General features: G+C 40.2%; 2 protein-coding genes across 2 annotated transcripts in view; one reads left to right on the top strand and one right to left on the bottom strand.

Annotated features, from left to right (window-relative positions):
• The window catches only part of Cntnap2 (contactin associated protein 2), a 1,917,858-nt gene that overhangs the window by 1,348,529 nt on the left and 543,340 nt on the right, over positions 1 to 25,989 (bottom strand). The gene's annotated exons all lie outside the window — the stretch shown is intronic.
• Positions 16,053 to 19,613, top strand: LOC134476449 (uncharacterized). The gene is made up of 2 exons (XM_063250666.1): positions 16,053 to 18,944; positions 19,440 to 19,613. The coding sequence occupies exon 1, from the start codon at positions 17,793 to 17,795 to the stop codon at positions 18,921 to 18,923; it is 1,131 nt and encodes a 376-aa protein (XP_063106736.1). The 5' UTR covers positions 16,053 to 17,792; the 3' UTR covers positions 18,924 to 18,944; positions 19,440 to 19,613.

Raw genomic sequence — 25,989 nt, 5'->3', positions numbered from 1 at the left:
AAGTATGAATGCATAAGCCAGAGAGAAAGTCATAATTCATTTTCTCTCTCACTCTCAAACTGCATAGCATGCTTTTTCTTTTAGATTTTAATGACTTTTGAGGCAATACAAACAAAAGAATCATTCCACTAAATAATTTTTAAAAATAAAGAAATATCACTCTCCAATTTAGGAGGAGACAATAGCTTTCATTTTTAGTAAAACCTTACTATCTTTTCTTTCTGTTTTTATTACATGTGTATACATTCACAAACTGTAGACTTTCATCTGTTGAACTTTTATAAGTGGACTCATATTGCTAATGTTCTTCAGCATCTTGTTTTAATCAATATAATGATTTTTTGCATGAATCATTCATATTTTTAGTGTGTTCCCACTGAAATTTGAATTTTGTTTTAATATATGGAGTATTTATACCTTTTGTAATGGAGATGCTGTTGATGAGCATTTGTATTGTTTCCATTTGGGACTGCACCACACAATGCCTCTGTGTGTGTGTGTGTGTGTGTGTGTGTGTGTGTGTGTGTGTGTGTATCTTCTCATAAAAATTTGCAACCAATTTTCTGGCAGTATCCATCATTGGAATTGTTGGTCTGGAAGGTATAGAGGCATTTTGGCATCATCAGAAAACAATCTCCCCCTTGTGTCTCTTTTGTCTGAAGAGTATCCTGAAGTCTGTCAAAACTTATCTCATCTGACCACTAAAGGAGCTGAAACATTGGAGAATGGATCTGAAAATCTGAAGCAATTGGAGTATAAACCCACTAGCTCTTAGCTCTTGCTTCAGGTGGCTTTGAGACACGACTTGTCCCCAGAGCTTTTCTGTGGGATGTGAGCCAAGGTTACCATTGTGTTGAAGCTGTGTGGAGGATGCACACAGTCCTCATCCCATACTATTTCTCTTCCTGGCTAGTAATTCTCAGGAACATTTTTATTTTCATGTTGATCCTTATTTTGGCAGTAAATCACCTTTAGCATTGAAACTACCTTTCAATATTTTGCATCTTGATTGAGGATTTGTGGGATAAGAGTGTGCTATGGGAAACAATAAGTCAAATCAGAGCTAAGAAGGGACTTGGAGGATGAGTGGCACATGAGGCAAATGTCAGTACACATAACCAAGTTGTTTAAAGTATTGTAACCATGATCAACTATTTTTCCAGTATTTATTATTTCTATACTCATTCCTCACTAAGCAATGTAAGAAAAAAGATTGTGTTTAGTGTGGGGAATTATGTTTACCCACCAATGGTCATATTTTAGTGAAAATAGATACATAATCATATTTTGCCTGTGATTAACATTTTTATTCTAAAATTTCAGTGGAAATCGCCAAGGTAATGAGTGCCCTTGCTTTGCATGTTCTGTCTCTAGCAGATGGAGCTATAGGTCACATTTAGACAAGATGCATTTTTTAGAAGAGCTTGATGAATATAAAAGACATTATATAATTGGTATGGTAAAAAGATACAAATGATTAAACTTTTTGAACACAAGTATTTTTGCGTATCAAGTCCTCCTTTTTGGCTTTATGCTACATTGAAATCGATATTTGGAATAGATTTTTGCTGCTTTGATGTACTCTACTTTTTCTGGATGAATAACTGATGCATCATGCCACCTGTGGTGTATTTTGGCAGCTTGGTGGTCATCCATGCTAGGTAGAACCTCACAGAGGTTTTAATCTTTGCTCCAACACACATGACTGACACTGTGGGGGAAATGATCAGTATACTACTTTTCACTTGTGCAAAATCATATCTTGCTTTGTTAACTATTAATACTTAATTTCCACTTGGGGACTTTAAATCATAACTGATATCCTTTAGAATTATGTCATTTATGACATAGATACTTTTCAATAGAGGAATGATTGAGTGATTTTTATTTTTAATGAGGTACATTATCCTTTCCAAAAAATGGATTTTCTTGCAATTATTAAATAATGCCTTCTTGTCATCTTCTAATCGTCAATCCCTGTAAACATAATAGAAATTATGTACATGCAATCATTTGAGCAAACTTTTTCACTATGCAGCTAAATGTAGGATGTATATAATGTTCAGATTTATGAATGTAATATTACTGCTTCATAGATGCAGGACACAGCTTTGCCAGAGTAATTAACACTGGTCACTTGCTAGAGCTAAGCCCATGGAGCAGAATAGCCAAAGTCCCTTAGTCCCTGCATCTCTGAGAGAATACTACCCCTGCTTTCATCACAAGGCATTTGCCTAGTGCACTCCAAAAAATCCCACCTTCTTACCAAAAATCAGAAGCAGCAGCCTCTGCCTTCTATCTCTAGGATGCAGGGAGAGAACTTTGTTTAAGCGTATACCCCAGTGTAATCTCACAAAAATTCAGTAGCTTGAAACACATTCTGGAAAATTAAAGAAGTTATATATAAGGTTCTGTGTTTCTGAGTGGTAAATAAAAATATATCTGTGATCTGCATACTACCCCTCTTCATGAACTCCAAAGCATATTTCCTATACCTCTTATGCTTCTGAAATGCAATCCTGGGCAAGAGGCTGTACTTGGGCACTGACCCTCAGCTGGAGGTGCTACATATCCCCCAGATGAATCCTCACAAACTTGAATTTCCTGACCAATTTCTAATGTTAAATAACAGCTACCACATTCCTCCCTCTGTGATTATCTCTCTGCCTATGCAGTAAAGTTGCTGCTTGGATAGATGCTAAGATTTGACCTCCTTCGAAACCCTCCAGCCATCACAATCTGTTGCCTCTTTAGCACTACCTGAAAGTCAAGGAGTTTTTATTTTCCCTAAAATATCAGTGCCACTACATGTCATCATGCACTGCACATCCCAATTCATTATTCATTTAGGTTTGGATTGATCAATTCACATGGATATCGAGAGCTGAGCTTGGTGTATGACTAGGGAGACTATGATATGCCTGAGAAACTGAGGAAAAATCCTTATTTTAAATGACTTAAATTTCCACTTAAAATGGACACTTAGTTGAGTTATTGAAGACTATTTCACATATTTTAAAGCAATTTGACTATATGATGTCAGTTTTCCTATTGTAAATGCTATAAAATTTAAATATATACAAATTATTTTTAGTGAAAATATAGCTTCTGAATTGAGATGAGCTACAAGTGTAAAACATATCCCAGATTTTAATATATAAAAATAAAATATTAGCACTGTATGCATTGATTACATAATAAAATGACATTTTGATAAAGTAGCTAAAATAAAGCAACATAAATGTATTTCACATATTTTGTTTCATTGTTTAAAAATATGCATACTTGTTAATTGAAAATTGCGTAATTGGCTTACTTTATAGTTAGTTAGAAAATGTGAACATTACTGTAATGGTTTTTCAATAAAGTAGAAGTTATATATTGTAAAACTATTGATATTTTCCAAAATAGACTTCTTCACCAAGTTAGGTATTTTTATTTCACCTCAGATTCTACTTGAAGTTTCCTCTACATTTGAGGCAAGAGATATATATCAATGTTCTTCAGGTAAAAAATACTCCTCTGGATAACTGTTATGCTTAAATTTTTGAAGCATTTCAGATGTTTAAATCCCATGTAGAAAATAGATGTTATTAGTGGTATGTACTTCATTCAATAAATCATTGTACCATGACGGGGTATACTCAGTCCTTTTAATTCTAGCAAAATTTCAAGTTTTGTTTTGATGCCCAATCTTATTAAATATTGCCAGGTCTTTCTCTCTCTTCTAGTATATTAGAATCATTGGAGAAACCCATAGCTTTGGGATCAGCATTAGTATCTTAATCTCTGCTCTTACTCTAAACAAAATGGAGATGGTCTTCACCCATTTGTGCAGATTGCTTTTTTGATAAGATAGAGACAAATACAGTAAGTCAGTCTTTAATCTTGTTTTTTTTTTTTTTTCAATTTATTTTAGCTAAAATGTAAAATTTAGATTTATAGACAAGATTTTTAAAAACTTTTTGGTCTCTCATTTTCAGATACAAGTTGTCTTTGTAATAAAGAAAATGCAAGAAAGATTTCTAATGTTTTCTCCCAGCCTGAATAACTCAGAGTTACAAAAGTATTTATGAATAATGAATATCTAATGGAGGTGCCTGAAATATGGATCACTGTACTATTCTTTTCTGCATTGAGATGCAGACTCCTCATTCAGCAGGAGGGTTTTTATTTTCCCATTTCTGTCTTCTGTTACTCCCATTGTCAAGTGTGAAGCAGCCTAGATAACGCTTTTAAGCTTCTGAAGGAATCAATATCACTTTTTTTTCCTCTTTCCACTAAGCCATCCAAACAACAACAAAATGATAGAAGGGAATCCTCATGGGAATAGAACAAAGCAGTCCTAAAACTAGATTAATCCAATACACAGAAATAAAATCACAGCGTTTTATATTTTAGTCTCAGTGAGAAATCTATTTGAATTTAAATTGTTGACATTCCAGAAGGTGATGAACGTGTTTCAGGCTGTTAACAAAACGTCCTGCCTGTTTATCACTCCTTAGTGAATCCTTGCCATATTACTGACAAATTGCTAAGAAGAACTGATTATATCCAAATGTATGTCATATCATTAGGAAAAAAAGTTTCAGGGAGCTCACAGTAAACAAATGGGAAACTAACAAAACATCCTTTCTCTTTTTTATCCACAAACAGCATGCTTTTCTTGCTCTGCATTTATTTGTCAGTATTCCAAAAGTAGGAAGTCCTGATTACCATATCTTGTCATGACCCACACAACTCCTTGGTTAGATCCTCAGAAATGAGGCTAAACATGGAGATACCGAAAGCCTATCTCTAGTCTACGGCCATACCACCCTGAATGCGCCCGATCTCGTCTGATCTCGGAAGCTAAGCAGGGTCAGGCCTGGTTAGTACTTAGATGAGAAAGCCTAGCTCTAAACACCTCTGTTATATCCCTGACCAAATCACATAACTCAGGCATTTTTGCTGCAACTACATTGTTTGGACACATACCTGGGCCACCTGGATGGTTCTCTCAAGTTTGGAAGGTCACTATTTGAGATCCTGAAACTACTACTTAATAAGAGACTACACTTAATAAGAGTCACACATACAGCCTCTTCTTCCCATCAGAGGACTAAGCCGTGCTATTCCAAATAACACTGTACGGTTCAAAATGTGCATGTGTAACTTCAAATTTCTTTTGAAACTTGACAGAAATTAGGACTCTCAGTTTGAATTGAAAACCAAGGGCATTTTGTGCTTCTCTGAAACCTTCAGAAAATAGTTTTCCATCATCAATCTAGTTTTAAGTTCTACATAATAATAATAATAATAACAACTTTGACATAACTGGCTAAATGGTGCTTTGCTTTACTTTATCCAATATCCATCCAATATAAAATAATTTGGGGAAAAGTACTGACTCATTTCCCTATGGGTTTCTTTAATTTTCAAGGAAGTATGATTGTTCTACTAAACTGTAATGAAAACAAAGGCAAAAACTAACAATGCTGAATTCCTTATTGGAATGCAAGAGTGCGTCCAATAAGGAATAATTATAAAGAGGGATTTTTTTTATTATGAACACCAGATTACTCCCAGGTCTCACCAAAGAGATACCAAGCTCAAAGCTTGGTCAGCAGACCTTTCTGTTTTGTGTTTGAGTTTTAGCCAGTTGCTCATTTCCCTTCACTTTACGCTGCTGTACTGCTCTTTCTCGAGGTGTATTTTGAATATTAAAGTTGTTACTGACATAAGAAAATATTACTTCTGTCAAATTGTTGCACATTGGTACCACACATTAGTACCCTGTCCAATTCTTTTCTAAAAGACAGAATGCTGGCCTCATTGTTTTCCCGAATTATGTCCATTTTTTTTCCTAATTTCACATGCCATGAATTTGGTAATAAGTTTGAAGAATTTTGGATTTTGCTTATATTTCAATTGAGAGAAAATAAAGGATGTGCCTTTTAAAATACATTAATGTATGTGCATTTTTTAAAGGTACCCTTTACTTTGTATTCATTTAAGATCAATACAAGAAGATTGCAAGAAAACACGGTGGCACTCTGAGTACAAACCTAGTCAGCATTTGTTCCTCAGAAATGAAATAGAAAAGTGGGCCTCTTGTGCTGGAAAACATCTTACCTATATCCTACAACCACTGAAGTACTATTTCAATGTTATCCCCCCCACAAAAGTTATTGCAGTGCTATCCCCTCCTTCCCAAAAAACTCGCACATAGCAAGGAAGACCTTTGGAGGATAGAACAGAATGTGGTTTTGAAATCAGAAGACTTTGTTTCAAATACTTGCTGGTAGAGTGACCTCAGGCAGGAATTTAGAAGACTTCGGTTTTAGTTTTCTTATCTGTAAAACTTGGCTTTGTCTTTCTAAGCCACTCCCCGTGGTTTTTTATAAGGATAAGAAGAGATCACATTTTCAGTCAAACGTTTATTTCAATACCTTGATTATAACTCAATTCTTGGCATCTTAAATGCTGCAGACAGATGCAAGGGTACAGTAAGACACTGGTGATGCCCATGGTATCAGACACATGAGTTTATAATACAGGACTGTGGAATATCCGAGATGGAGAAAAGCATACTGTGTCTTGCAAAGATGGAGAAATTCCTTATTAGATCATCAGATGTGACTTTTGGAAAAGTGACACATAACTCACTACCAAAGGACAAAGAACCTTAATAGTTCGGATGCTATATATGAATGATTATTTCTCACCCACAAAAAAACATACAAACAAGGACTGGTGGTAAATGCTTATAATTTAATACAGCTTGAATGCAAGACGTAGGGGAGATCTGGATATTAAATACAGGCAGCAGAGAGCAATGTGACTCCTTCCTTGTTGCTGGATTCCTCGGGGCTGTGAAACAGTGAGCTGCTGTTGTTCAGCAAGGAGGAGAGGGTCATCATTTTCACTCTACCTGTGTTGTCTCTCAGTCACAGGAAGTTAAATCATTCCCATTCTGGGAATGCTATGAGTCTCTATAGGAAAGTATGGCCTTGTCACAAGAAGAGTCTCTGATCCTTAGTCTTACATCTCTTAGGACTCTAATCCATGGATACATGCAAACCAGAGGACATCTCATTTCAACCTCCACTCTAGAATCTTCAGGGAAAAAGAGCCAGGGTCAGTCCCACATCTCATCACTTGGACAGCAGAATCCATACAATTTCCTTTATTTTAAGCAAAGGGTTGAAAGTCAAAACAAAAATAATCACTCATTCAAATATAAATATGCCAAAAACTGGCAAGAATATCCACAGGATATATTTAACTATGAATTTTATTCTTTCATTTGCTCAAGCATGAATGTTCTAATATTTAAAAAAAAATGCCCACATAAAACAATAGTCTTCTTGACTGGAGATTTCCAGGTAAGAAATGGGATTCAGCAGAGGATCCTCAACTCGGATAAATACATTGCCCACAATTTTAAAAGGGCAGACCAGAAGTGAAGTCAAGCGCAGAAGTGGCTGAGGAAAAACAATGCAAAATATTCACATTGTGAATTCCTTATGCCACGAGGAAAATAAAAGAAGGAAAAACTAAAATAAAAGTGACCTTTGGGTGAAAACTTGGGAAATAAAGTTTCCCGCATTTTTGTTTACATTTTAACATTACAGAGTGGAGTGCAATAAAAACAGACTGTCTTAAATGTCGTAGTTTATTATCCGTGATATTCCTATCAAACATACATTTCTGTTTTGTGCCTGGAAAGGAATGAGTGGGCAATGATGATTTTGTTTTATTTTTGGAGTAGAGAAAGGGAAGCCAACAAAGAAAGAGCTACTATTAAGTGTTCTAGTGACAACATTTTTGGAATTATTTCTAGAAGGCATGAGCATAACAGAATGTTTTATTTTTTCTCTCATTTTTACAAAAATCCCTTCTTAAAGAAAATGTGAGGAGAAAGTCATCAGTTTGCTAAGGCTATTAAGAAAAGGATCTATTCGGGGTTGGGGATTTAGCTTAGCAGCATAAGCACCTGCCTTGCAAGTGTGCGGTTGTGAGTTTGATCCCTGGTACTGATAAAAAAACAAACAAACAAACAAACAAAAAAAGATCTATTCAAAAAGAAAGAAAATGATCTATTTATTCTAGTAAATATGACCTAACCAAATTTTTAACAGACCATCATTACATTAAATCCTTCTAGTTGTCTTGCAAATAATTTAGCTTGTGTTTTTCTTTGATAAATATAATAATGAAAATGGGAAAAAATCACAATATGAAAGTTTCTCTAATAATAATAGATATTAAAGATTGGAGCATTGCTCATTTGATAGACTGCAAAAGTTAGTTTAGGACTTGGGGTGTATTTAAGACACACAGTTTTCACTTTTGTTAATGGATTAACTTAGCTGAGGGCTACTCTGATTTACTGGTCTGAGCTTCATTGTGCATGGCAGCCAATCCCTGCTTATTCCTGGCCTTGGTTTCTCCTCAGAGGTTGAACTGTTTTGTACAAATTTCATTCTGTGGGTTCTGGATACAGTGCGAAGGGCTAAGAGAATGTTCTCTTGCCCATAAGAATATTCAGGGCAAACTTGCTATTGGGAAAGTAAATTCCCTAAGAGATGCATAGCTTGCCAACTCAAAATCATTATCTTCATGGTCCCTGAACCATAAATCAAAAGCACAGGAAGGATGCTAATGTGTAGAGTCCATTTTATAACCATGCTACTCATTATTTTTGGAAAAATTATAAATGATGGTAATAATGTATACTATTGTCACTCAAGTTTGTTGGAGTCTCATCTTTAATTGGCAATGGCATTGACTAAAATCTTGTACAAGTTTTTGAACATGAAAATATTGTTGATAATCTTACTTTTAATAAATCATCCCTACCTGGAAGAAATAAGCATTTGACTTTAAAATTTGTAGCATAAAATGCAGAATAAATAATATTCAATATGTTTGTTCCTTCTTTCAGAATATATTATTGGAGTTCCATACATATGCATAGTATTGTGTTAAAATGTTTTGAGATTGTGTAAATTCTATTTCAACATGAACATTTCTGAAATGCTACAAGTTATTCACATAGCCCCACTATCTACACATATGGAAGGCTGAGATATGAAAATTACTAGTTATATCTGTAAAAAAATTGGCAACCAAAAAAGGAAGCCTAATATTTAATCTCTACAATATACCACTGTCATATATTCTGGTATGGTTTAGAAAGAAAAATTCAGTCTCTCAAATCTGCCTTTGATCAAGATTTTCACCCAAATATTCTGTTTATTTTCTTTGCATAGAGAAATGTGTGCTCCTGACTATGAAGAATCTATCATGGCCTACCAAGATTAAGTCAAAGGATTAACAATCACTTTGGATACAACCTGTGAGTGTCAGGTGTGGTAGATTCCCAGGGGTCACCTTATCAATGGTACAGACTGGCAGTGCAATGAAGATGGAAAGCAACTCTAAATGCCATCAAGGGAAAAGGAAAATTTAAGACTCAAATCAACAAAACTATGATATATATATTCTTCACATATTTCAAAGTAAGTACTTAAACATATATCTTTGCTAGTTTACATATGAGGTTATTTTAGCTTATATGCCTTAAATTTTATATTGCAAGAACCAAATAAAATGGATTCCAATATTGTGTTTAAAGTAAAATTACAAATCAGAGTATCTTAATTTAATATTCTTCAATTTTCTTTGCTTTTATGCAGTCACATATGAAAGTTGTGACAGCAACAGAGTGGCAGAAACTTACATGTTAGAGCCATTTTAACAGCAGCAGTGTTTTACATAATGTTCCTGATCCTAAGCTATTTCAAGATGTTCTAAATGTTGATAATTAGAATATATTACAAAACAGAAAATTTCTCTAAGAATAATTAACTGAAACTCTCAACATTTCAAGATCTAAAGTCTCATTTTTCCTATTAATTCTAGTTCATTGTGCTAAACAAAAAGTCATCATCCATAACACAAAAGAATCTCTACAATTACTATTTTCAGAAAAGCAACAGTGAACGGGGAGATAAAACCATATTTCAATTACTATTTTCAGAAAAGCAATGGTGTACTGGGAGATAAAACTATATTTCTAGCATATTAAACAAGTTTCATTTAAAATCCTTGATGCAAACAATGTTTGGCTAAGTGTTATAAAAACAGCTTCCAAAGTGGATATATGTTCTACTGATTTTAAAAATGATCACAGAAAAATAGAATAAGTGACTCTCCAATGGAGGATCACAGAACACAATATTAGTGCAAGCTGATTTGATTGACAAAATGTATGTGTGGGATCGTAATGCCCATGATCTTTACACTGCAGAGGAAAGAAATACAAAACCTGTATTGAATTTCTACAGGGAAAATGAAAGAAGATGTGGACATTGCAACATCATAAAATTGGATATTATGGGAGAAATATAGTGATATTATTTTCAAAATAAAATGCTTGACCAAACGAAGTTTGTGTGCATCATTGCCTAGTGAATAGTGTTTAATATCATTAACTTTATGAAGTGTCAGATGGTTCTCAATCTTGCCATGTCATTTGCTGGAAAGACCTAGCAGACGCAGTAAAGTACACCTTTAGACATGTTTAGGGGAGCATGGTGAAGGCATGACCTTGAGGACTGGAAATAGTTCCCTTCCCCTTCCTGTCTAGTAATATTTAACTGCTGTATTTCCTTGCCACCATGAAGTGAGCAACAAATGGTCTTTGCTACCATGAGGTTTCTGCCTTGGCTTTGGACTGAATCGGATGAGTTCATGAGCCAAATAAACCTTTCACCCTTTACATTTTGAGTATCATGTATTTTGTTGCAGCAATGAAAAAGAAGTCTAGTAGAGAAAAATTAATGCGAGAGAAGTGGGCTTGTTGCTGTACCTGACTATGCCCTTCAGAAGCCTCTGGAACTGGTCTGTGAGAGGTATTTGGAAAGATTAACATATCTGTGGTAGAGAAGACCCAAGGTGCTGTAAAGAGAGGTTGATGGCTGTTTCTGATCAGAACTCAGAAGATCAGAATGCTGATAAAATTCAGACAGTGAAGGCTGAGCTTAAGGGATAGAAGCAAAGACACCTTCAGCAGATGTACTAAAGGTTCTATGTGCTGCGTCCTTGCTGAAAATACCTCCAGATTTTCCCTACATCCCAAGACTTTGTAGGAGGATGAGATGTTAGGTAATAGATAATTTGTTAGGGCCCAAAAAATGCACCCGATGAAGAGGCTTGTGGCATTAAAAGGAACAAAGTACTTAGATGAGAAGTTATATACCTTGCAGATATCTCAGAAAAACTGCACAGTCAAGAGTCCAAAGGTGTGAACCTTTCATTTCAGAAGGGAGTCCATGAGTCCCTTGCTGAAGAAGAAGAGATTTACAGGGAACTGTTTTCATAAGATTCAGTTCACTGTGCTCAGAAATTCAGGCAGTTAGAAGCTGGAGATTACGTGTTCTAAAGTGGCTCATGAATGCTTGTGCTTATGGCAGCCCTTGGCATCACCCACATGATTCTGGATTTACTGGCATGCAGAATGCAAAAATTATAGGGTTAGGAAGGCTTCCATCCAGATTTCAGAGAAATTCCTATTAGTATGGTGGTTACATTTATGCATTTCTCCAGGAAGTTAGTGACACCAGAAGTCTGGAACATCTGCCAAGGAAAGATGCATTCCATGAATGGAGCCAGTCCAAGAGACAGGTCATATGGACTATGACCAGCAAGGTTACATAGAGGTGGGGATTCCCAAGTCCTCTGGAACTCATTTGCCACCATCACATGGCCTGGATGCCAGATATGGAAGTATAAATCTTCCATATCTGACCCTGACAAGTTTCAGACCTGATTCAGTAGGATTATTTTCTGTCTCTCTATTTCTCCATTTATTGAACAGGAATGCTTATCCTTGTCATTTATTTTAGGATTTCAAAACTTGTTTTGATTTTACAGTTCATGGTAAGCATTTGCCTTTAGTATAGTGGGAGAGTTGGATTTAAACTTTTGAAAACTGTTGTAGGTGTTGTCATGTTGTTTCTGCCTTGAAGTCCAGTGACCATGGACTGAATCTTCTAAAACCATTAGCCAAATTAAATTCCTCCTTTGTAGTATGAGTGTCTGTTTTGTCCCATCCTATTAACCACCATACTAATAGGAATTTCTCTGAAATCTGGATGGAAGCCTTCCTAACCCTATAATTTTTGAATTCTCATCCCAGTAATGAGAAAATAAGTGGTACAAATATGTCTTGCATTGTATTTCTAATTTTATAATTTCCAAAGAAGGCCAAAATATTGATCTATACTTGACAATTAAAATATAAAAGCTAAAATCTGTAATATGAGTCAAATTGAAACTCTTATTCAATTAGAAAAATGAGTGAAAGGGCAATAAGCACTCTTGTGGAAATTGTTTAAAACTTTTACTTGTTTACTGAGTCAGATTTATAGTGCTGAGAAATAAAATAGTGATAATTTTACCACTGTTTACCACTGTTCTCTTCTGAACCTCGAGAAAAATGCTTTTTTCTGAAGTTCATAATATTAGTAAGGATTAGTTTCTATTGTACTTGCATTCTAAAAGATGTAATTCCAGTGAGATAACAAAACCAAAATAATACAATAATATCTCAGTTTACAAACAATTTATTTTACAATTGTAGGGAAGATGGGTGTATTTGTGTTTGTATGGGAAAGATGGCTATGGTTGTGTTTGTAAATCAGTGCAGAGTTTTGAACAGAAGCAAAATTTTCCTGAATACTTTGGTTTGTGAAATAAATTGCAAACAGAAGCGTCCTTGAGCCAAGTTATTACTGTACCTAAATATTCACTGAAAAAGTATCTTTCATTTGAATTGAAATACATTTGAGCTAAAAAGACTTGAGATTGCATTTAAAGCATATACGTAACAGTTTAATTCCATAGAAATCATTAAAACTATTTAAAGTATTTTATTAATTTTAGATTACTTAGTAATTGATAACTGTTGTACTCTAAGAAAGTAGCTTCATCATTTTGTGTATTATAGCAAACCTGTACCGCGGCTTACTAAATGTTTTCTTTTCTTAACTGATATGTTAAGTGACCCAATTGATATGTTGAGCAATACTCTCCCCTGTAAAGAATTGCAAGAATTTCACTTAATTGAAATGTTAATCACGGAGCGGCCCTCTACAAACAAGAAGAGTGGTGCTAAAACAAGCTAACAAGGGCTGTTAATCACGGGTAGGCGCCTCTAGTCTTCGCTAAAGAACTAAAGAAGACAAGAAGGCCCACTAATTTACACATTGTTTGAAGTAGTGTGTTTATATGCAGGGAGATTTGCCCATGAGTTTAACCTTTTTACCTAACCTTAGTTACTCTTCCCACAAGATAGATACTCGCCGTTTTCCTGTTCTGTAGCGCGCCTTATTGCCTCCCCCCACCCACCTATCTGGGCCATAAAGAATTTAGATTTCTGGTGACCTCTCCCCGACCTGGTGATGATCTGTCATAAAATGAGCCTGCCCCAATTTTAAGAACTGTTTAGCTTCAAAGAAATTACCGGGAAATACTGTGGCCCAAACCCCGATCGGTGCTTTCCTTTTGTTCTGTATGTACCAATGGGTTAGATATCAGATCTTTGTAAAACTTAAGTTCCAGCATCTCATAACTCGTGACCCCTTCGCACTCACTGGCGAAGACAAGCTGTCCTGGGATAATTAACTCTCCACTTTCTTCCCCAAATATTGCTGCAGATGTGCCACTCTGAGATAATGTCAGTCTGCAGGATGGGAATAATTTGAGCAACACCAGGAACTCCCGGGACTGTCAGAGCTAAGTAGACAGCAATACAGTTTCCAGATGCGGGTCAACAGGTTTAAATGGCCTTACAGGTTTCCTCCCCACTTTCCCTTACTTTTAAAAACCCCTTTCCCCAGTCTTGGGCGCGCAGTCTTTGGTTTGATCCAGGAGAGACTGTGCCGCCAGGACTGGCTCAATAAAGCCTTTGCCACTTAAGTTTTGGACTCTTGTTTCCGTGGACTTTATACCGGGGCCCACGTTATAACATTTGGGGGCTCGCCCTGGATGGAAGCAAGACTCCAGACTCATTTCCGAACATCTGAAAGTAAGTGCTCTGGAGGTTTTGTTTGGGCCGCGGTCAATTTGTAATTTTGAGGGGACGCCCTCAATTTGGGAGTGGGAACCACCCGAGGACAGAGTCAGTTGGTTTGTCGGACAAATTCTGTCCATCTGTGAATCTGCCCCGGGTGAGGAACCACTCCGTTCGGAAGGGGACGCCCTTAATTTGGGAAGTGAAGCCCCCGAGGACGAAGTCAATTGGTTTTTGCCATTTGTGACTCCGCCTGGGTGGGGAACCACTTCATTAGTTAAATTTGTTAATTCCTCCAGATCCCAAAATTTGACTAATTTTTGAGCAAAGGCCATTCTGCTGCAGCTTGTCTTGTCCTGTCTCGTCTTGTGTGTCGGTCTGTGTGTTCATTTGTTCTAATTGTTCCCCTTTTTGGTCACCTAACTCTAACAGAGCCTTCTTTCTTAGGAGCTCCTTCCTGGAATTCGGAGTGGGCAAAGGTGATTCCGACCGTTTGCCTAGTCTCTGTAGTTTTTCTGTTTAACCCTAACTTTGCCTTTTAAGTTTTTTTCCAGCAAAACCAGCGACACCACCAGCTATGGGTCAGAACGAGTCCATTATGGGTCGGAACGAATCTGTTCCCAGCACTCCCCTTAGCCTTGTCATTGACCACTTTAAAGAATTCCAGAGGCGAGGTGGGAGATATGGGGAAAGGGTTCGCAAAGCCAGACTAACAACCTTTGTCACACAGGAGTGGCCCCTGGGGACCCAAGGAGTCTGGCCCCCTTTTGGGTCCTTTGATATGGAGACAGCTCGAGCGGTCCGCCAGTATGTATTTGGGCCCCCCGCTCACCCCGATCAGATTGTCTATATCCAGGCTTGGATAGATACAATCTATGATGCTCCCCCTTGGATTGAGCCACTTCCGAATGGAGTCCTAGCAGCCCTCAAACCGAAATCCAAGGCTGAAGAGGAGACCTCCAAGCCCAACGCACCTCCAGTCTTACCTCCGAGCGAAGACTTCTCCGACCCGCTAGACATCCTTCCCTTACCCCCTCCCCCGTATCCTGCCCCTGAGCCACAACCTGACTCCACCTCGCCCTCCCCGCCTCGGCCCATTCGAACCCGCCGCCACGCTCGACCAGAGGGACCTCTGGAACAGGGCCACGAGGCAGCGCCACTGTGTCCTCTGCGGGAGGTCCCAGCCCCGAGTGGGGGCTCCATGTTTGTGTACACCCCCTTTTCTTTCTCTGACCTCTATAACTGGAAAAGTCAGAACCCCCCTTTCTCGAAGGACCCAGAATCTCTGATTAGCCTTATAGAGTCTGTTTTCTCCACCCACCTTCCCACTTGGGATGACTGCCAGCAGATCTTACGCATCCTTTTCACGGCTGAGGAAAGGATGCGAATCTGCGCTTTGGGGCAAAAGGGAGTCCGAGAACCGGATGGATCTCCATCCACTGATCGGCAACGAATTGAGCACTTGTTCCCCTCCTCCCGACCCGAGTGGGACCCTAACACGGATGCAGGTAAGAAGGCTCTCGATGAGTATCGCCTGAGGCTCTTAGATGCACTTCGTGCGGCTGCTAAGAAGCCCACCAACCTTTCCCGAGTGAGTGCAGTGCAGCAGTTAGCCGATGAGTCTCCAGCGGTGTTCTTAGAGCGCCTTTTAGAGACCTATAGATTATATACTCCAATCAATCCGATGGCACCCGAGAACGCACGAGCAATTAATATTGCTTTCGTGTCCCAGTCGGCCCCTGATATTAGGAGAAAGTTACAAAAGCTTGAGGGATTCGAGGGAATGCCTCTCAGCCAGTTGGTCGAGGTCGCACAAAAGGTTTTCAACAATAGGGAAACCTTGCAAGAAACAACAACCAAAAGGATGACTAAAATACTGGAATTACTTTGCGAAAAAAAAGCCAAGAGGTCAGCTAGCCCTAGGAAAAAGAAAGCTCGAGGTAAGCGACCTCCTCTAGACAAAGAGCAATGTGCGTACTGTAAAGAGATGGGACATTGGCGTAAGGATTGTCCAAAGTTAAAGCCTAAGACAGAACGAGAGACTAAGGCCCTGTTGTCTCAGAAATGAGGAGGTCAGGGCTCGCCGCCACCCCCCGAGCCCCGGATAACTCTCCAAGTGGGGGGGCAACCGGTGGACTTCCTAGTCGATACAGGAGCTACCTATTCTGTGCTGACTCAACCATTAGGAAAACTGACCAAGCAATCTGTCAATGTGATAGGAGCTACAGGGGGCCGAAAATCGTACCCAAAGGTGACAGCTAGTCTGGCTCGACCTGGACATAGACTGGTCCAACATGATTTTCTCTGGGTCCCTGAGTGCCCGGACCCCCTTTTAGGGCGGGACCTTCTACATAAATTACAGGTGCAAATTGACTTTGTTACGAATGAACCTAGACTGAAGCTAGGGACTGATACCCCCTCAAAATCAGAGGGTATTAGAGTGTTGGCTCTTGTCCCAGAAGGAGAAAGTTACCGCCTGCTGGGAAATTTGTCTGGTGCACCCGAGTTGTCACGGACTGACTTAGAATTAGAACTGCTGAACAAATAGAAACAGGAGATTCCAGAAGTCTGGGCAGAAAACAACCCTCCAGGGCTAGCAGTCAACCAAGTCCCCCATGTGGTAGAACTCTTGCCTCAGGCACGCCCCATCTGCTTAAGGCAATACCCAATAAGCCTACAAGCCCAGAAAGGAATTAAAGTCCACATACAGAGACTAAGAGACAATGATATTCTCATTCCTTGTGTCTCTCCCTGGAACTCGCCCTTGCTCCCAGTTCAGAAACCGGGGACGAATGACTATCGCCCTGTACAGGATCTCCGAGAGGTTAATAGACGAGTGCTGACTCTACACCCAACAGTGCCAAATCCTTACACCCTGCTCAGCCTCCTTAATCCGGAGAACACCTGGTACTCTGTCCTGGACTCAAAGGATGCCTTCTTCACCCTGCCTCTTGCTCCGGTGAGTCAACCCCTATTTGCCTTCGAGTGGACTGACCCAGATACAGGGGTAAAGGAACAGCTGACCTGGACACGTTTACCTCAGGGCTACAAAAACTCTCCCACCCTTTTTGACGAGGCGTTAGCAAGAGATCTCTTAAGATTTAGAGAGAAACACCCCGAGATAGTGCTCCTTCAATATGTAGATGATTTGTTGATAGCCTCAACGTCCCTAAAAACATGTCAAGAGGCAACTGAGGAGTTGTTAAAGACTTTGGGACGATTAGGCTATAAAGTCTCGGCTAAAAAGGCTCAACTGTGTCGCCAGGCCGTGACTTACCTGGGCTATAAATTACAAGAAGGAAAGAGGACTTTATCAAAAGAAAGAATCCAGGCCATATTACAAATCCCATCCCCAGAAACTAAGAAACAGGTGTGGGAGTTTCTGGGAGCTGTCGGATACTGCAGACTATGGATTCTAAACTTTACTGAAATCGCTCGCCCATTGTATGACTCTTTAAAGGGAGAGACTCAAAAGTCGCTCGACTGGACAGATGAGTGCGAGCAGGCTTTCCAACAGCTCAAGCGAGCTCTGACTGAGGCTCCAGCCCTGGGGCTCCCTGATGTTACTAAACCCTTCACCTTGTTCGTAGATGAACTCAGAGGCATAGCAAAAGGGGTTCTAACTCAAGATATTGGCCCTTAGAAGAGACCTATAGCCTATCTTTCTAAAAGACTCGACCCAGTGGCAGGAGGGTGGCCTCCGTGCCTGAGAATTTTGGCCGCTGTGGCAATGCTACTCAAAGAGGCTAAGAAGCTCACTTTTGGACAAAAGATTTCTGTGGTAACCTCCCACAGCCTAGAGACTCTTATTAAAACCCCTCCAGAAAAATGGCTTTCAAATGCCAGAATTCTACACTATCAGGCCTTGCTTCTAGACCCAGAATCAGTAGTTTTCAAGACCTCCTCAGCTCTAAACCCAGCCACTCTCATGCCCGACGATAACCCAGAAAACCAACAGATGCCTCTCCATGAGTGTGCTGACATTCTCGAGTTACAGCAAAACTTGCGAGCTGATCTAACCGACCAGCCTTTTAAGGACGCTTACAATTATTTCACCGACGGAAGCAGTTTCATTCAGGACGGGAGGCGAGTGGCCGGCACAGCAGTGACCACCGAGAAAGAGGTACTCTGGGCTAAGCAGTTAGAGCCTGGCACTTCTGCCCAAAAGGCAGAGCTCATTGCTCTGACAGAGGCATTAAAGCTAGCCTCAGGAAAGAGGGTAAACATCTACACAGACAGCAGATATGCTTTTGCTACTGTACATGTACATGGAGCTATTTACCATGAACGCGGTCTCTTGACCTCGGCCGGGACTAAGATTAAAAATGCCCCACAGATCCTAGACTTGCTAGCAGCTGTCTGGCTACCTCAGCAAGTCGCTATTATTCATTGCAAGGCACACCAAGTGGGAGATGACCCCATCATCATAGGAAACAATTTGGCCGATCAGGCTGCCCAAAAAATAGCAACCACATCAGAGGGGCCTGCAGAGGAAATGACTGCCCTGATGCTAGTCCCTCAAGCCTTGTCAGAGCCTGTTTATTCAAAGACAGATTTACAGCTAGCATCTCAACTTGGAGCCAAACCCCACACTCCAGGGGGCTGGTATCAGCTGCCCGACAAGCGAGTGCTGTTACCCGAAGCACTAGGACGAGAGCTTTTGCAGCAAGCTCATCAGGCTACTCATTTAGGAGGAACTAAACTAGCAGAATTGTTCAGAGATCGATTTTTCATTCCAAAGCTCTCCAAACTAACTGCCTCTCTGAGCTCTAGATGTCCACAGTGTTTGTTGGTCAACCCAACCAGGAAACCTCCACTGGAAACCACCCGGTATCGAGGAACCTCCCCAGGAGAACACTAAAAAGTGGACTTCACGGATATGGTAAAACCTGGCTTACAGGGACACCGCTATCTCCTGGTGATGGTAGACACATTCACTGGCTGGGTAGAGGCCTTCCCCACTAAGTCTGAGTCAGCCCTGGTTATAGTTAAAAAGCTACTACATGAGATTATACCCCGATTTGGCCTCCCATTATCAATGGGGTCCGACAATGGCCCGGCTTTTATAGCCCAAGTTACTCAAAAGTTAGCCCAAGTATTAAAAATCAGTTAAAAACTCCATTGTGCCTATCGGCCACAAAGCTCGGGACAAGTAGAGCGCATAAACCGGACCATTAAGGACGCTTTGACTAAGCTGTCTTTAAAAACTGGTGACAATTGGGTGAGCCTTCTTCCCTTTGCATTGCTGAGGGCCAGATGCACCCCATATATTTCTGGGATCTCCCCCTTTGAGGCTATGTTCGGGAGACCCCCACCTATAGTTCCTAAGTTGTCAGAAGACAAATTAGCCGAAGTAACTAACCAAGATCTCATTAAGTCCTTACAGAGTCTCCAGCCTGTACTGACCTCAATTCACCGGCTGTTCAGACAAAAACATCCGAACCCCCCCTTGGGAACGCTGCCCCAAGCGTCAATTGAGCCAGGAACGTCGGTCCTGGTGCGACGACACCACCGGGATTCGCTTGAGCCGCGCTGGGAGGGACCGTTCACCGTGGTGCTCAGCACTCCCACCTCCGTCAAGGTAGCAGAAAAGACTGCGTAGATCCACCACACACAAGTCAAACCACTGGAAGCTACAGACGACGAAAAGGGTCCCCGATAGACAGTACAACGGACTGGTAACCCATTAAAGTTAAAGTTTGTAAAAGACTCTCAGCCATAAAATTATGTCTGTACTATGGTATTTGGCTTGGTGCTCGATTATAATTGTAAACCCCGGAAATGGGGACTGGATTGTTTCAGACGAGAAAACTAAAAGGGAACTAGGGAGAGCTAAAGGCACGATAAATCAAGTCACCATTGACCTATGTATACTTTTCAATGGGATAATAATTAATGATGACAGCCCAACTGGCAGGGTAGGTGGGTCGGTCCACCGTAACCTCTGCTCGGGCCGTGGGCCTAAAGCTCTGCAAGTTATGTTCCAACTCAAGCAGGCATCCCTGTATATATGTCCTAAAAACCAGCCTGACCCCAATTATAATGTGTACTGTGCCTCCGATCCAAAACATCAATATTGTTATTCGTGGTCATGTGTCACAGGAGGCCTAGATGGATACTATAACTCTAAAAAGTATCTCGCTGTCAAGTACATAAGAAACAAAAACTGTTATGGTGTTTATACTTGTAACCCAGTCCAGCTGACCTTTCTAAATCCAACGGATTTTAGGTGGCTGGGGCAGGGACTTACTTACGCTGTTAAAATTTATAAATCTGGACATGATCCTGGAATTAGTATCAATATCTTATACAAGCCACCTAGAAAGCCTCCTATAGTCATTTACAGGAGAGGACGCCGCCCAGTGACAGCCCCCACTCAAAAGACACCCATTAATTTCCCACTCAGTCGACCCCGGAGGCACACTCCGACGACTAAAGTGACTGAGGCCACATACAATGGGAGCATTTACCACACAGACCAGCCCCAGATAAAGCTGTGTAAATAGAGGGGGAAAGGGGGCATCCCATACTGGATAGAGATTAGAGTGCCTAGCCTCGATCCAACCTCGATGCAACCTTCAACAAGGGCTACAAAAACTGGTTTGAGAAGGTCTAGACGGGCACAGACTGAGCCCAAAGCCTCCGCCCCACCTTCAATGATAGCGAAAATATTCCAACCTTTGAAAGTAGCAGCTGAGCTACTTAACAGTTCCCTTGATAGCGATTTAAAAATCCCATGCTGGCTGTGCATGTCCCCAGAGCCCCCCTTCTATGAGGGCTACATCACGGTCACTGATAAACTAGCCTCCGATCCCTCTAGATGCAAAATGCTCCTTCCCCAATCGCTATAAAAAGGCACCAGTTTAGAGGAGATAACTGGTACCTGCATATATCATTTTAGCCACACAGCCCCTGAGTATTGCGACCTTTCTCACTCTTATCGCATCACAGGAGCTGGTGACGCTACTCCCCTAATAGCCCCGGCCAGCCATTGGTGGGCTTGTACTTCAAGATGGTTCCCTTGTATGATTTCAAAAAAGTTCGTTGTTGACCAGGATGAGGTGTGTGTACTAACCCAGGTTCTGCCTAAAATCTACTGGCACTCCGAGGAAGAAGAAAACCGGGCTCTCATCTCAGCCAGTCACCAGATCAATAAGAGAAGTCCAGCCCTCCCTATTATGGCTGGGATCAGTGTATTCTCAGCCCTCGGGATGAGTGCTGCGTCCATGGGAGTTAGCATACACCAATACAATATGCTATCTCAACAGGTAGATAAAAAAATAAAAAGAGTCCAAAATGCTATTGAGGCCTTAGAGAGTTCAATGGACTCATTAGCTAAAGTAGCTCTCCAAAATCGCAGAGGACTAGACCTCTTGCTTGCTAAAAAAAGAGGACTGTGCTTGGCCCTGGGAGAGCAATGCTGCTTGTACGCCAATAAGTCTGGGATAGTTAGACAAAACTTAGCGGAACTCCAAAGAGGCATACAAAAAAGAGAGAGACTAAGACGAGGAGCTCTAGGGTGGGCGGAGCAAATGTTCTCCTTCCCACCGTAGATAACCAACATAATAGCGACCGTAGCCGGTCCTATCATTGTGATTCTAGTGCTAGCTACTTTGGGCCCCTGCATTGTAAATAGGCTGACTGCATATGTCAAGCGTCAGGTACAAAGTATAAAATTAATGATGGTCAGGCAACAAGCGTATGAGCTTGTCCCCAGCAGACCTTAAGTACGGCCAAGGATTTGGCCCAGAAGTCACAACATCAGAGGGGAATGTTGTACTCTAAGAAAGTAGCTTCATCATTTTGTGTATTATAGCAAACCTGTACCGCGGCTTACTAAATGTTTTCTTTTCTTAACTGATATGTTAAGTGACCCAATTGATATGTTGAGCAATACTCTCCCCTGTAAAGAATTGCAAGAATTTCACTTAATTGAAATGTTAATCACGGAGCGGCCCTCTACAAACAAGAAGAGTGGTGCTAAAACAAGCTAACAAGGGCTGTTAATCACGGGTAGGCGCCTCTAGTCTTCGCTAAAGAACTAAAGAAGACAAGAAGGCCCACTAATTTACACATTGTTTGAAGTAGTGTGTTTATATGCAGGGAGATTTGCCCATGAGTTTAACCTTTTTACCTAACCTTAGTTACTCTTCCCACAAGATAGATACTCGCCGTTTTCCTGTTCTGTAGCGCGCCTTATTGCCTCCCCCCACCCACCTATCTGGGCCATAAAGAATTTAGATTTCTGGTGACCTCTCCCCGACCTGGTGATGATCTGTCATAAAATGAGCCTGCCCCAATTTTAAGAACTGTTTAGCTTCAAAGAAATTACCGGGAAATACTGTGGCCCAAACCCCGATCGGTGCTTTCCTTTTGTTCTGTATGTACCAATGGGTTAGATATCAGATCTTTGTAAAACTTAAGTTCCAGCATCTCATAACTCGTGACCCCTTCGCACTCACTGGCGAAGACAAGCTGTCCTGGGATAATTAACTCTCCACTTTCTTCCCCAAATATTGCTGCAGATGTGCCACTCTGAGATAATGTCAGTCTGCAGGATGGGAATAATTTGAGCAACACCAGGAACTCCCGGGACTGTCAGAGCTAAGTAGACAGCAATACAGTTTCCAGATGCGGGTCAACAGGTTTAAATGGCCTTACAGGTTTCCTCCCCACTTTCCCTTACTTTTAAAAACCCCTTTCCCCAGTCTTGGGCGCGCAGTCTTTGGTTTGATCCAGGAGAGACTGTGCCGCCAGGACTGGCTCAATAAAGCCTTTGCCACTTAAGTTTTGGACTCTTGTTTCCGTGGACTTTATACCGGGGCCCACGTTATAACAATAACTAGATTATGGAGATGAAAAGACATGAATTGGCATAAGGACAAATTTTAGTAATAATTTTTCAAAGATCTATTGCTTTTGAAACACGAGAATAGAGCTCAACCCTTAATTTAAAATACTGATGTCTGAAATATTGTTTTTAGACATTAAAAGAACTAGTGGAAAAAAACCTAATATTTATATGGAATACAATTTGTTTAGATTATATTTTAACCTTCACATCAGCTTTTATAACTGTATAATTCATTCCATTTCAAAATATTACTAAAGGGATAATATCTACAGGATTTCCTTTGAATAATTACTAATTGTATTCTTTTTCAGTGTCAAAAGTTCTTGATTTGAAGCTAAATTATATAAATAATCATAGAAGTCAAAAAACTGAATTGTTGCAAGTTTAATTAATTTTCATATATCATACTCATCTGTGGTTGGTTCAGTGTTGAAATACAATTAATATGCATCAGTAAAATCCATTGTGTTTCCACCAATGAGTATTGCCCTGGAAGTTTCTGAAAGAACAATTTGAAGATGAAAGACAGCTAACTAAAGTAATAATGTCAGATAGCTTGAAATGTTATATTTGAAAATATTGTCTTTGAATTTTTCTGCTCCAAAGATCTGCTCTTAAAGACAAAGTGCTTCTAGGAAAGACACACTTCAACAATGAATACATTTTTAAGTAATAATGAGTTATTAGTGAATAAAGGAGTTGATTAAAAATGCTACATGATAGAGATTGATAGTAGTCTTCATTTTTATCACTGGGCCAACTATCCAACATCCTCAAACTTGAAGGAGGAGTGGTAAAATTTAGTTCATGGTTCTGAAGGATTTAATTTCTGGTCTACAGGTTCCACGACAGGAAACCTGGGCAAAGTCTGGGATTGAAGAAAGTGGGTTAACGCATGGAGATGGGAGAAGCACAAGGTGGGGACAATGGGCCTGAGAAGGACAGTTTGTTACCGACTGTAAACTCATAACTCCACAGCTCACCCAGACCCTGTAGAAATTTTCTTTACTAATCCCACAGGCAGCTGTCAAGTCAATCAAATTGACATCCATATTAAGCAAAGCTGAAAAAAAATGGAAGAAAATAGTGGAATGGAACCAAAAACCAAGGCTGGAACTTTACCCTAGATCTAAGGGAAAAGCATCCTAATAGATGTTCAAAAGTCCAGAAGATAGAGCATCTAGCGTAGAGTGGCTGTTATAAACTGGTCACATGGAACAGAGAAATGGATTTAGGGAGTGGAGAGAGCAAACCATCTGTAGGCGGTTCTACAGCAACAATAATAGGAGGTGTTCTGGTTGTTTTCCCAATTTACCACACATCTGACTACAGTTCTGAATTCAGTCAGTTGTGACATTAAAGCTTGAAGGAAGGAAGAAGGATACAAAGCAGAGGAAAAGGAACAAGGGAATTGAAGCTGTAATAAAGGGGCAAAACACTTTCTTGAAGCTGCAGAAGCACACCCTTCAAGAGCAGAGTTAGGAAAAACTCTTTTCTGAGTCACTGGAAATCCGCAGGGAATTGACTAGCATGCCTACAGTAGACTGAAGAACAGGTCTGCATCATGCTAATTACTAAAGCTTGCCTTTGGCTAACAGTATGTGGATAATTGGTGCTTGTCTAAAGAATGATTTACAAGAATTGTGGCCTCAAGGCGGGGTGGCAATTATTAACCTCAGTGGTCTCCTATAAGGAAAAGCAGAGACTGCAGGTCTCTTTAAGACAAGTATGGTTATCAAGAGATCCATTCCTTTGGTCTTTCCAGATGTCGGTTACAGGTGTATTCTTCCCAGAAGTGAACATTCATTATGTGGCCTGTCAGTGCAATTGACTTTCCCTATTAAAAGAAATACAGGTTAAATAAACAAAAAAGGGCCTCTGCACCTCAACTCTGTGCTGTAGGTTAATAAAAATAACATTACTAAGGTGGGAGAAATTATTCAGCAAATAAATCCAAAACAAAATAACTTTACAATTGACAAAAAGATTCACTAACTAAAAGGAAATGCAAATGAAAGAGCAAACGGTAGATTATTAAAGATTTACAGCAGTAAAAACCTGAGATTTTGTAATAGGATTTATCTGGCGAGGTAAGCAGAAATTAAAGTTTCAAACTCACTTTAGGTCCTACCTTTGGGCTAAATCAAAGTGGTGATTTGCATCACCTGCCCCAATCAATACACGGTGTGTTGAGTTTGTGTAAACATACAGATTTATGTCCCTGCCCCTGCCTCACAGGTTCCCAACTAGGTCTCCGTAGAATCTAAAGTCTGCACACTCAGTTCATGAACATATGTCTTCTAATCTGTAAAATGGGGAAAATAATGGTTACTTTTTAGTCAGGAGTACTGTAGCAACTACAAAAAAAAAAAAAAAAAAAAAAAAAAAAGAACTTACTCAAATCAACTTGTACAAAAGGTGGTGACTCTTAAGAGAGAGAAAGGTCTACTTAGCAAAGCAGAGGTTAAGGTGTCCCAAAAGGAGGTCATGAAGTGAAACTAGAAAGGAAGATAGGGACTCTGTGTGTGTGTGTGTGTGTGTGTGTGTGTGTGTGTGTGTGTGTAGTGCTGGGGATGGAACTGAGTCTTTTCACTAAGCTGCATTCCCATACCAACCACCCACCCATCCATCCATCCATTCATTCATAAAGACAGGAAGACACTAATTCGCTCAGCCTGGGGCATCCTCCTGCCTCACCTCGCAGAGTGCTAGATATGCAGGCATGCACCCCCATACCTGGCCACTGAAGCCAGTACTTATTACTCTATCTAGATCACAGGGTCTCTCACCTTTACTTCTTCAACAGCGGCTGCTACCTTCTCCCTTTGCCTTGTCTACACATGACCATCATGTTTATTCCAATAGTACACTCAGTTTCAAAGTCTATACACACACAGCAAAGATAACAGAGACAATCTTGTGACATCTGTTGGCATCAGCTTCTCTTTCTAGTTGCATCTGGCTAGTGGAAGAAAAGGACTATGTGGGAGGGCAGCTGGCCCTTTAGGCATGGAAGAGGATAATTTTCATAAGAGTCAGGTGAGGTAAAAGGCTGAAAGTCTGACAGGAGAAC

The sequence above is a fragment of the Cavia porcellus genome, unplaced genomic scaffold (assembly GCF_034190915.1).
Source record: "Cavia porcellus strain 051 isolate PalLab524CR breed Dunkin Hartley unplaced genomic scaffold, mCavPor4.1 scaffold_6, whole genome shotgun sequence".
NCBI classification, from domain to species: Eukaryota; Metazoa; Chordata; class Mammalia; order Rodentia; family Caviidae; genus Cavia; species Cavia porcellus.
This window is presented reverse-complemented; position numbering and strand designations above follow the sequence as displayed.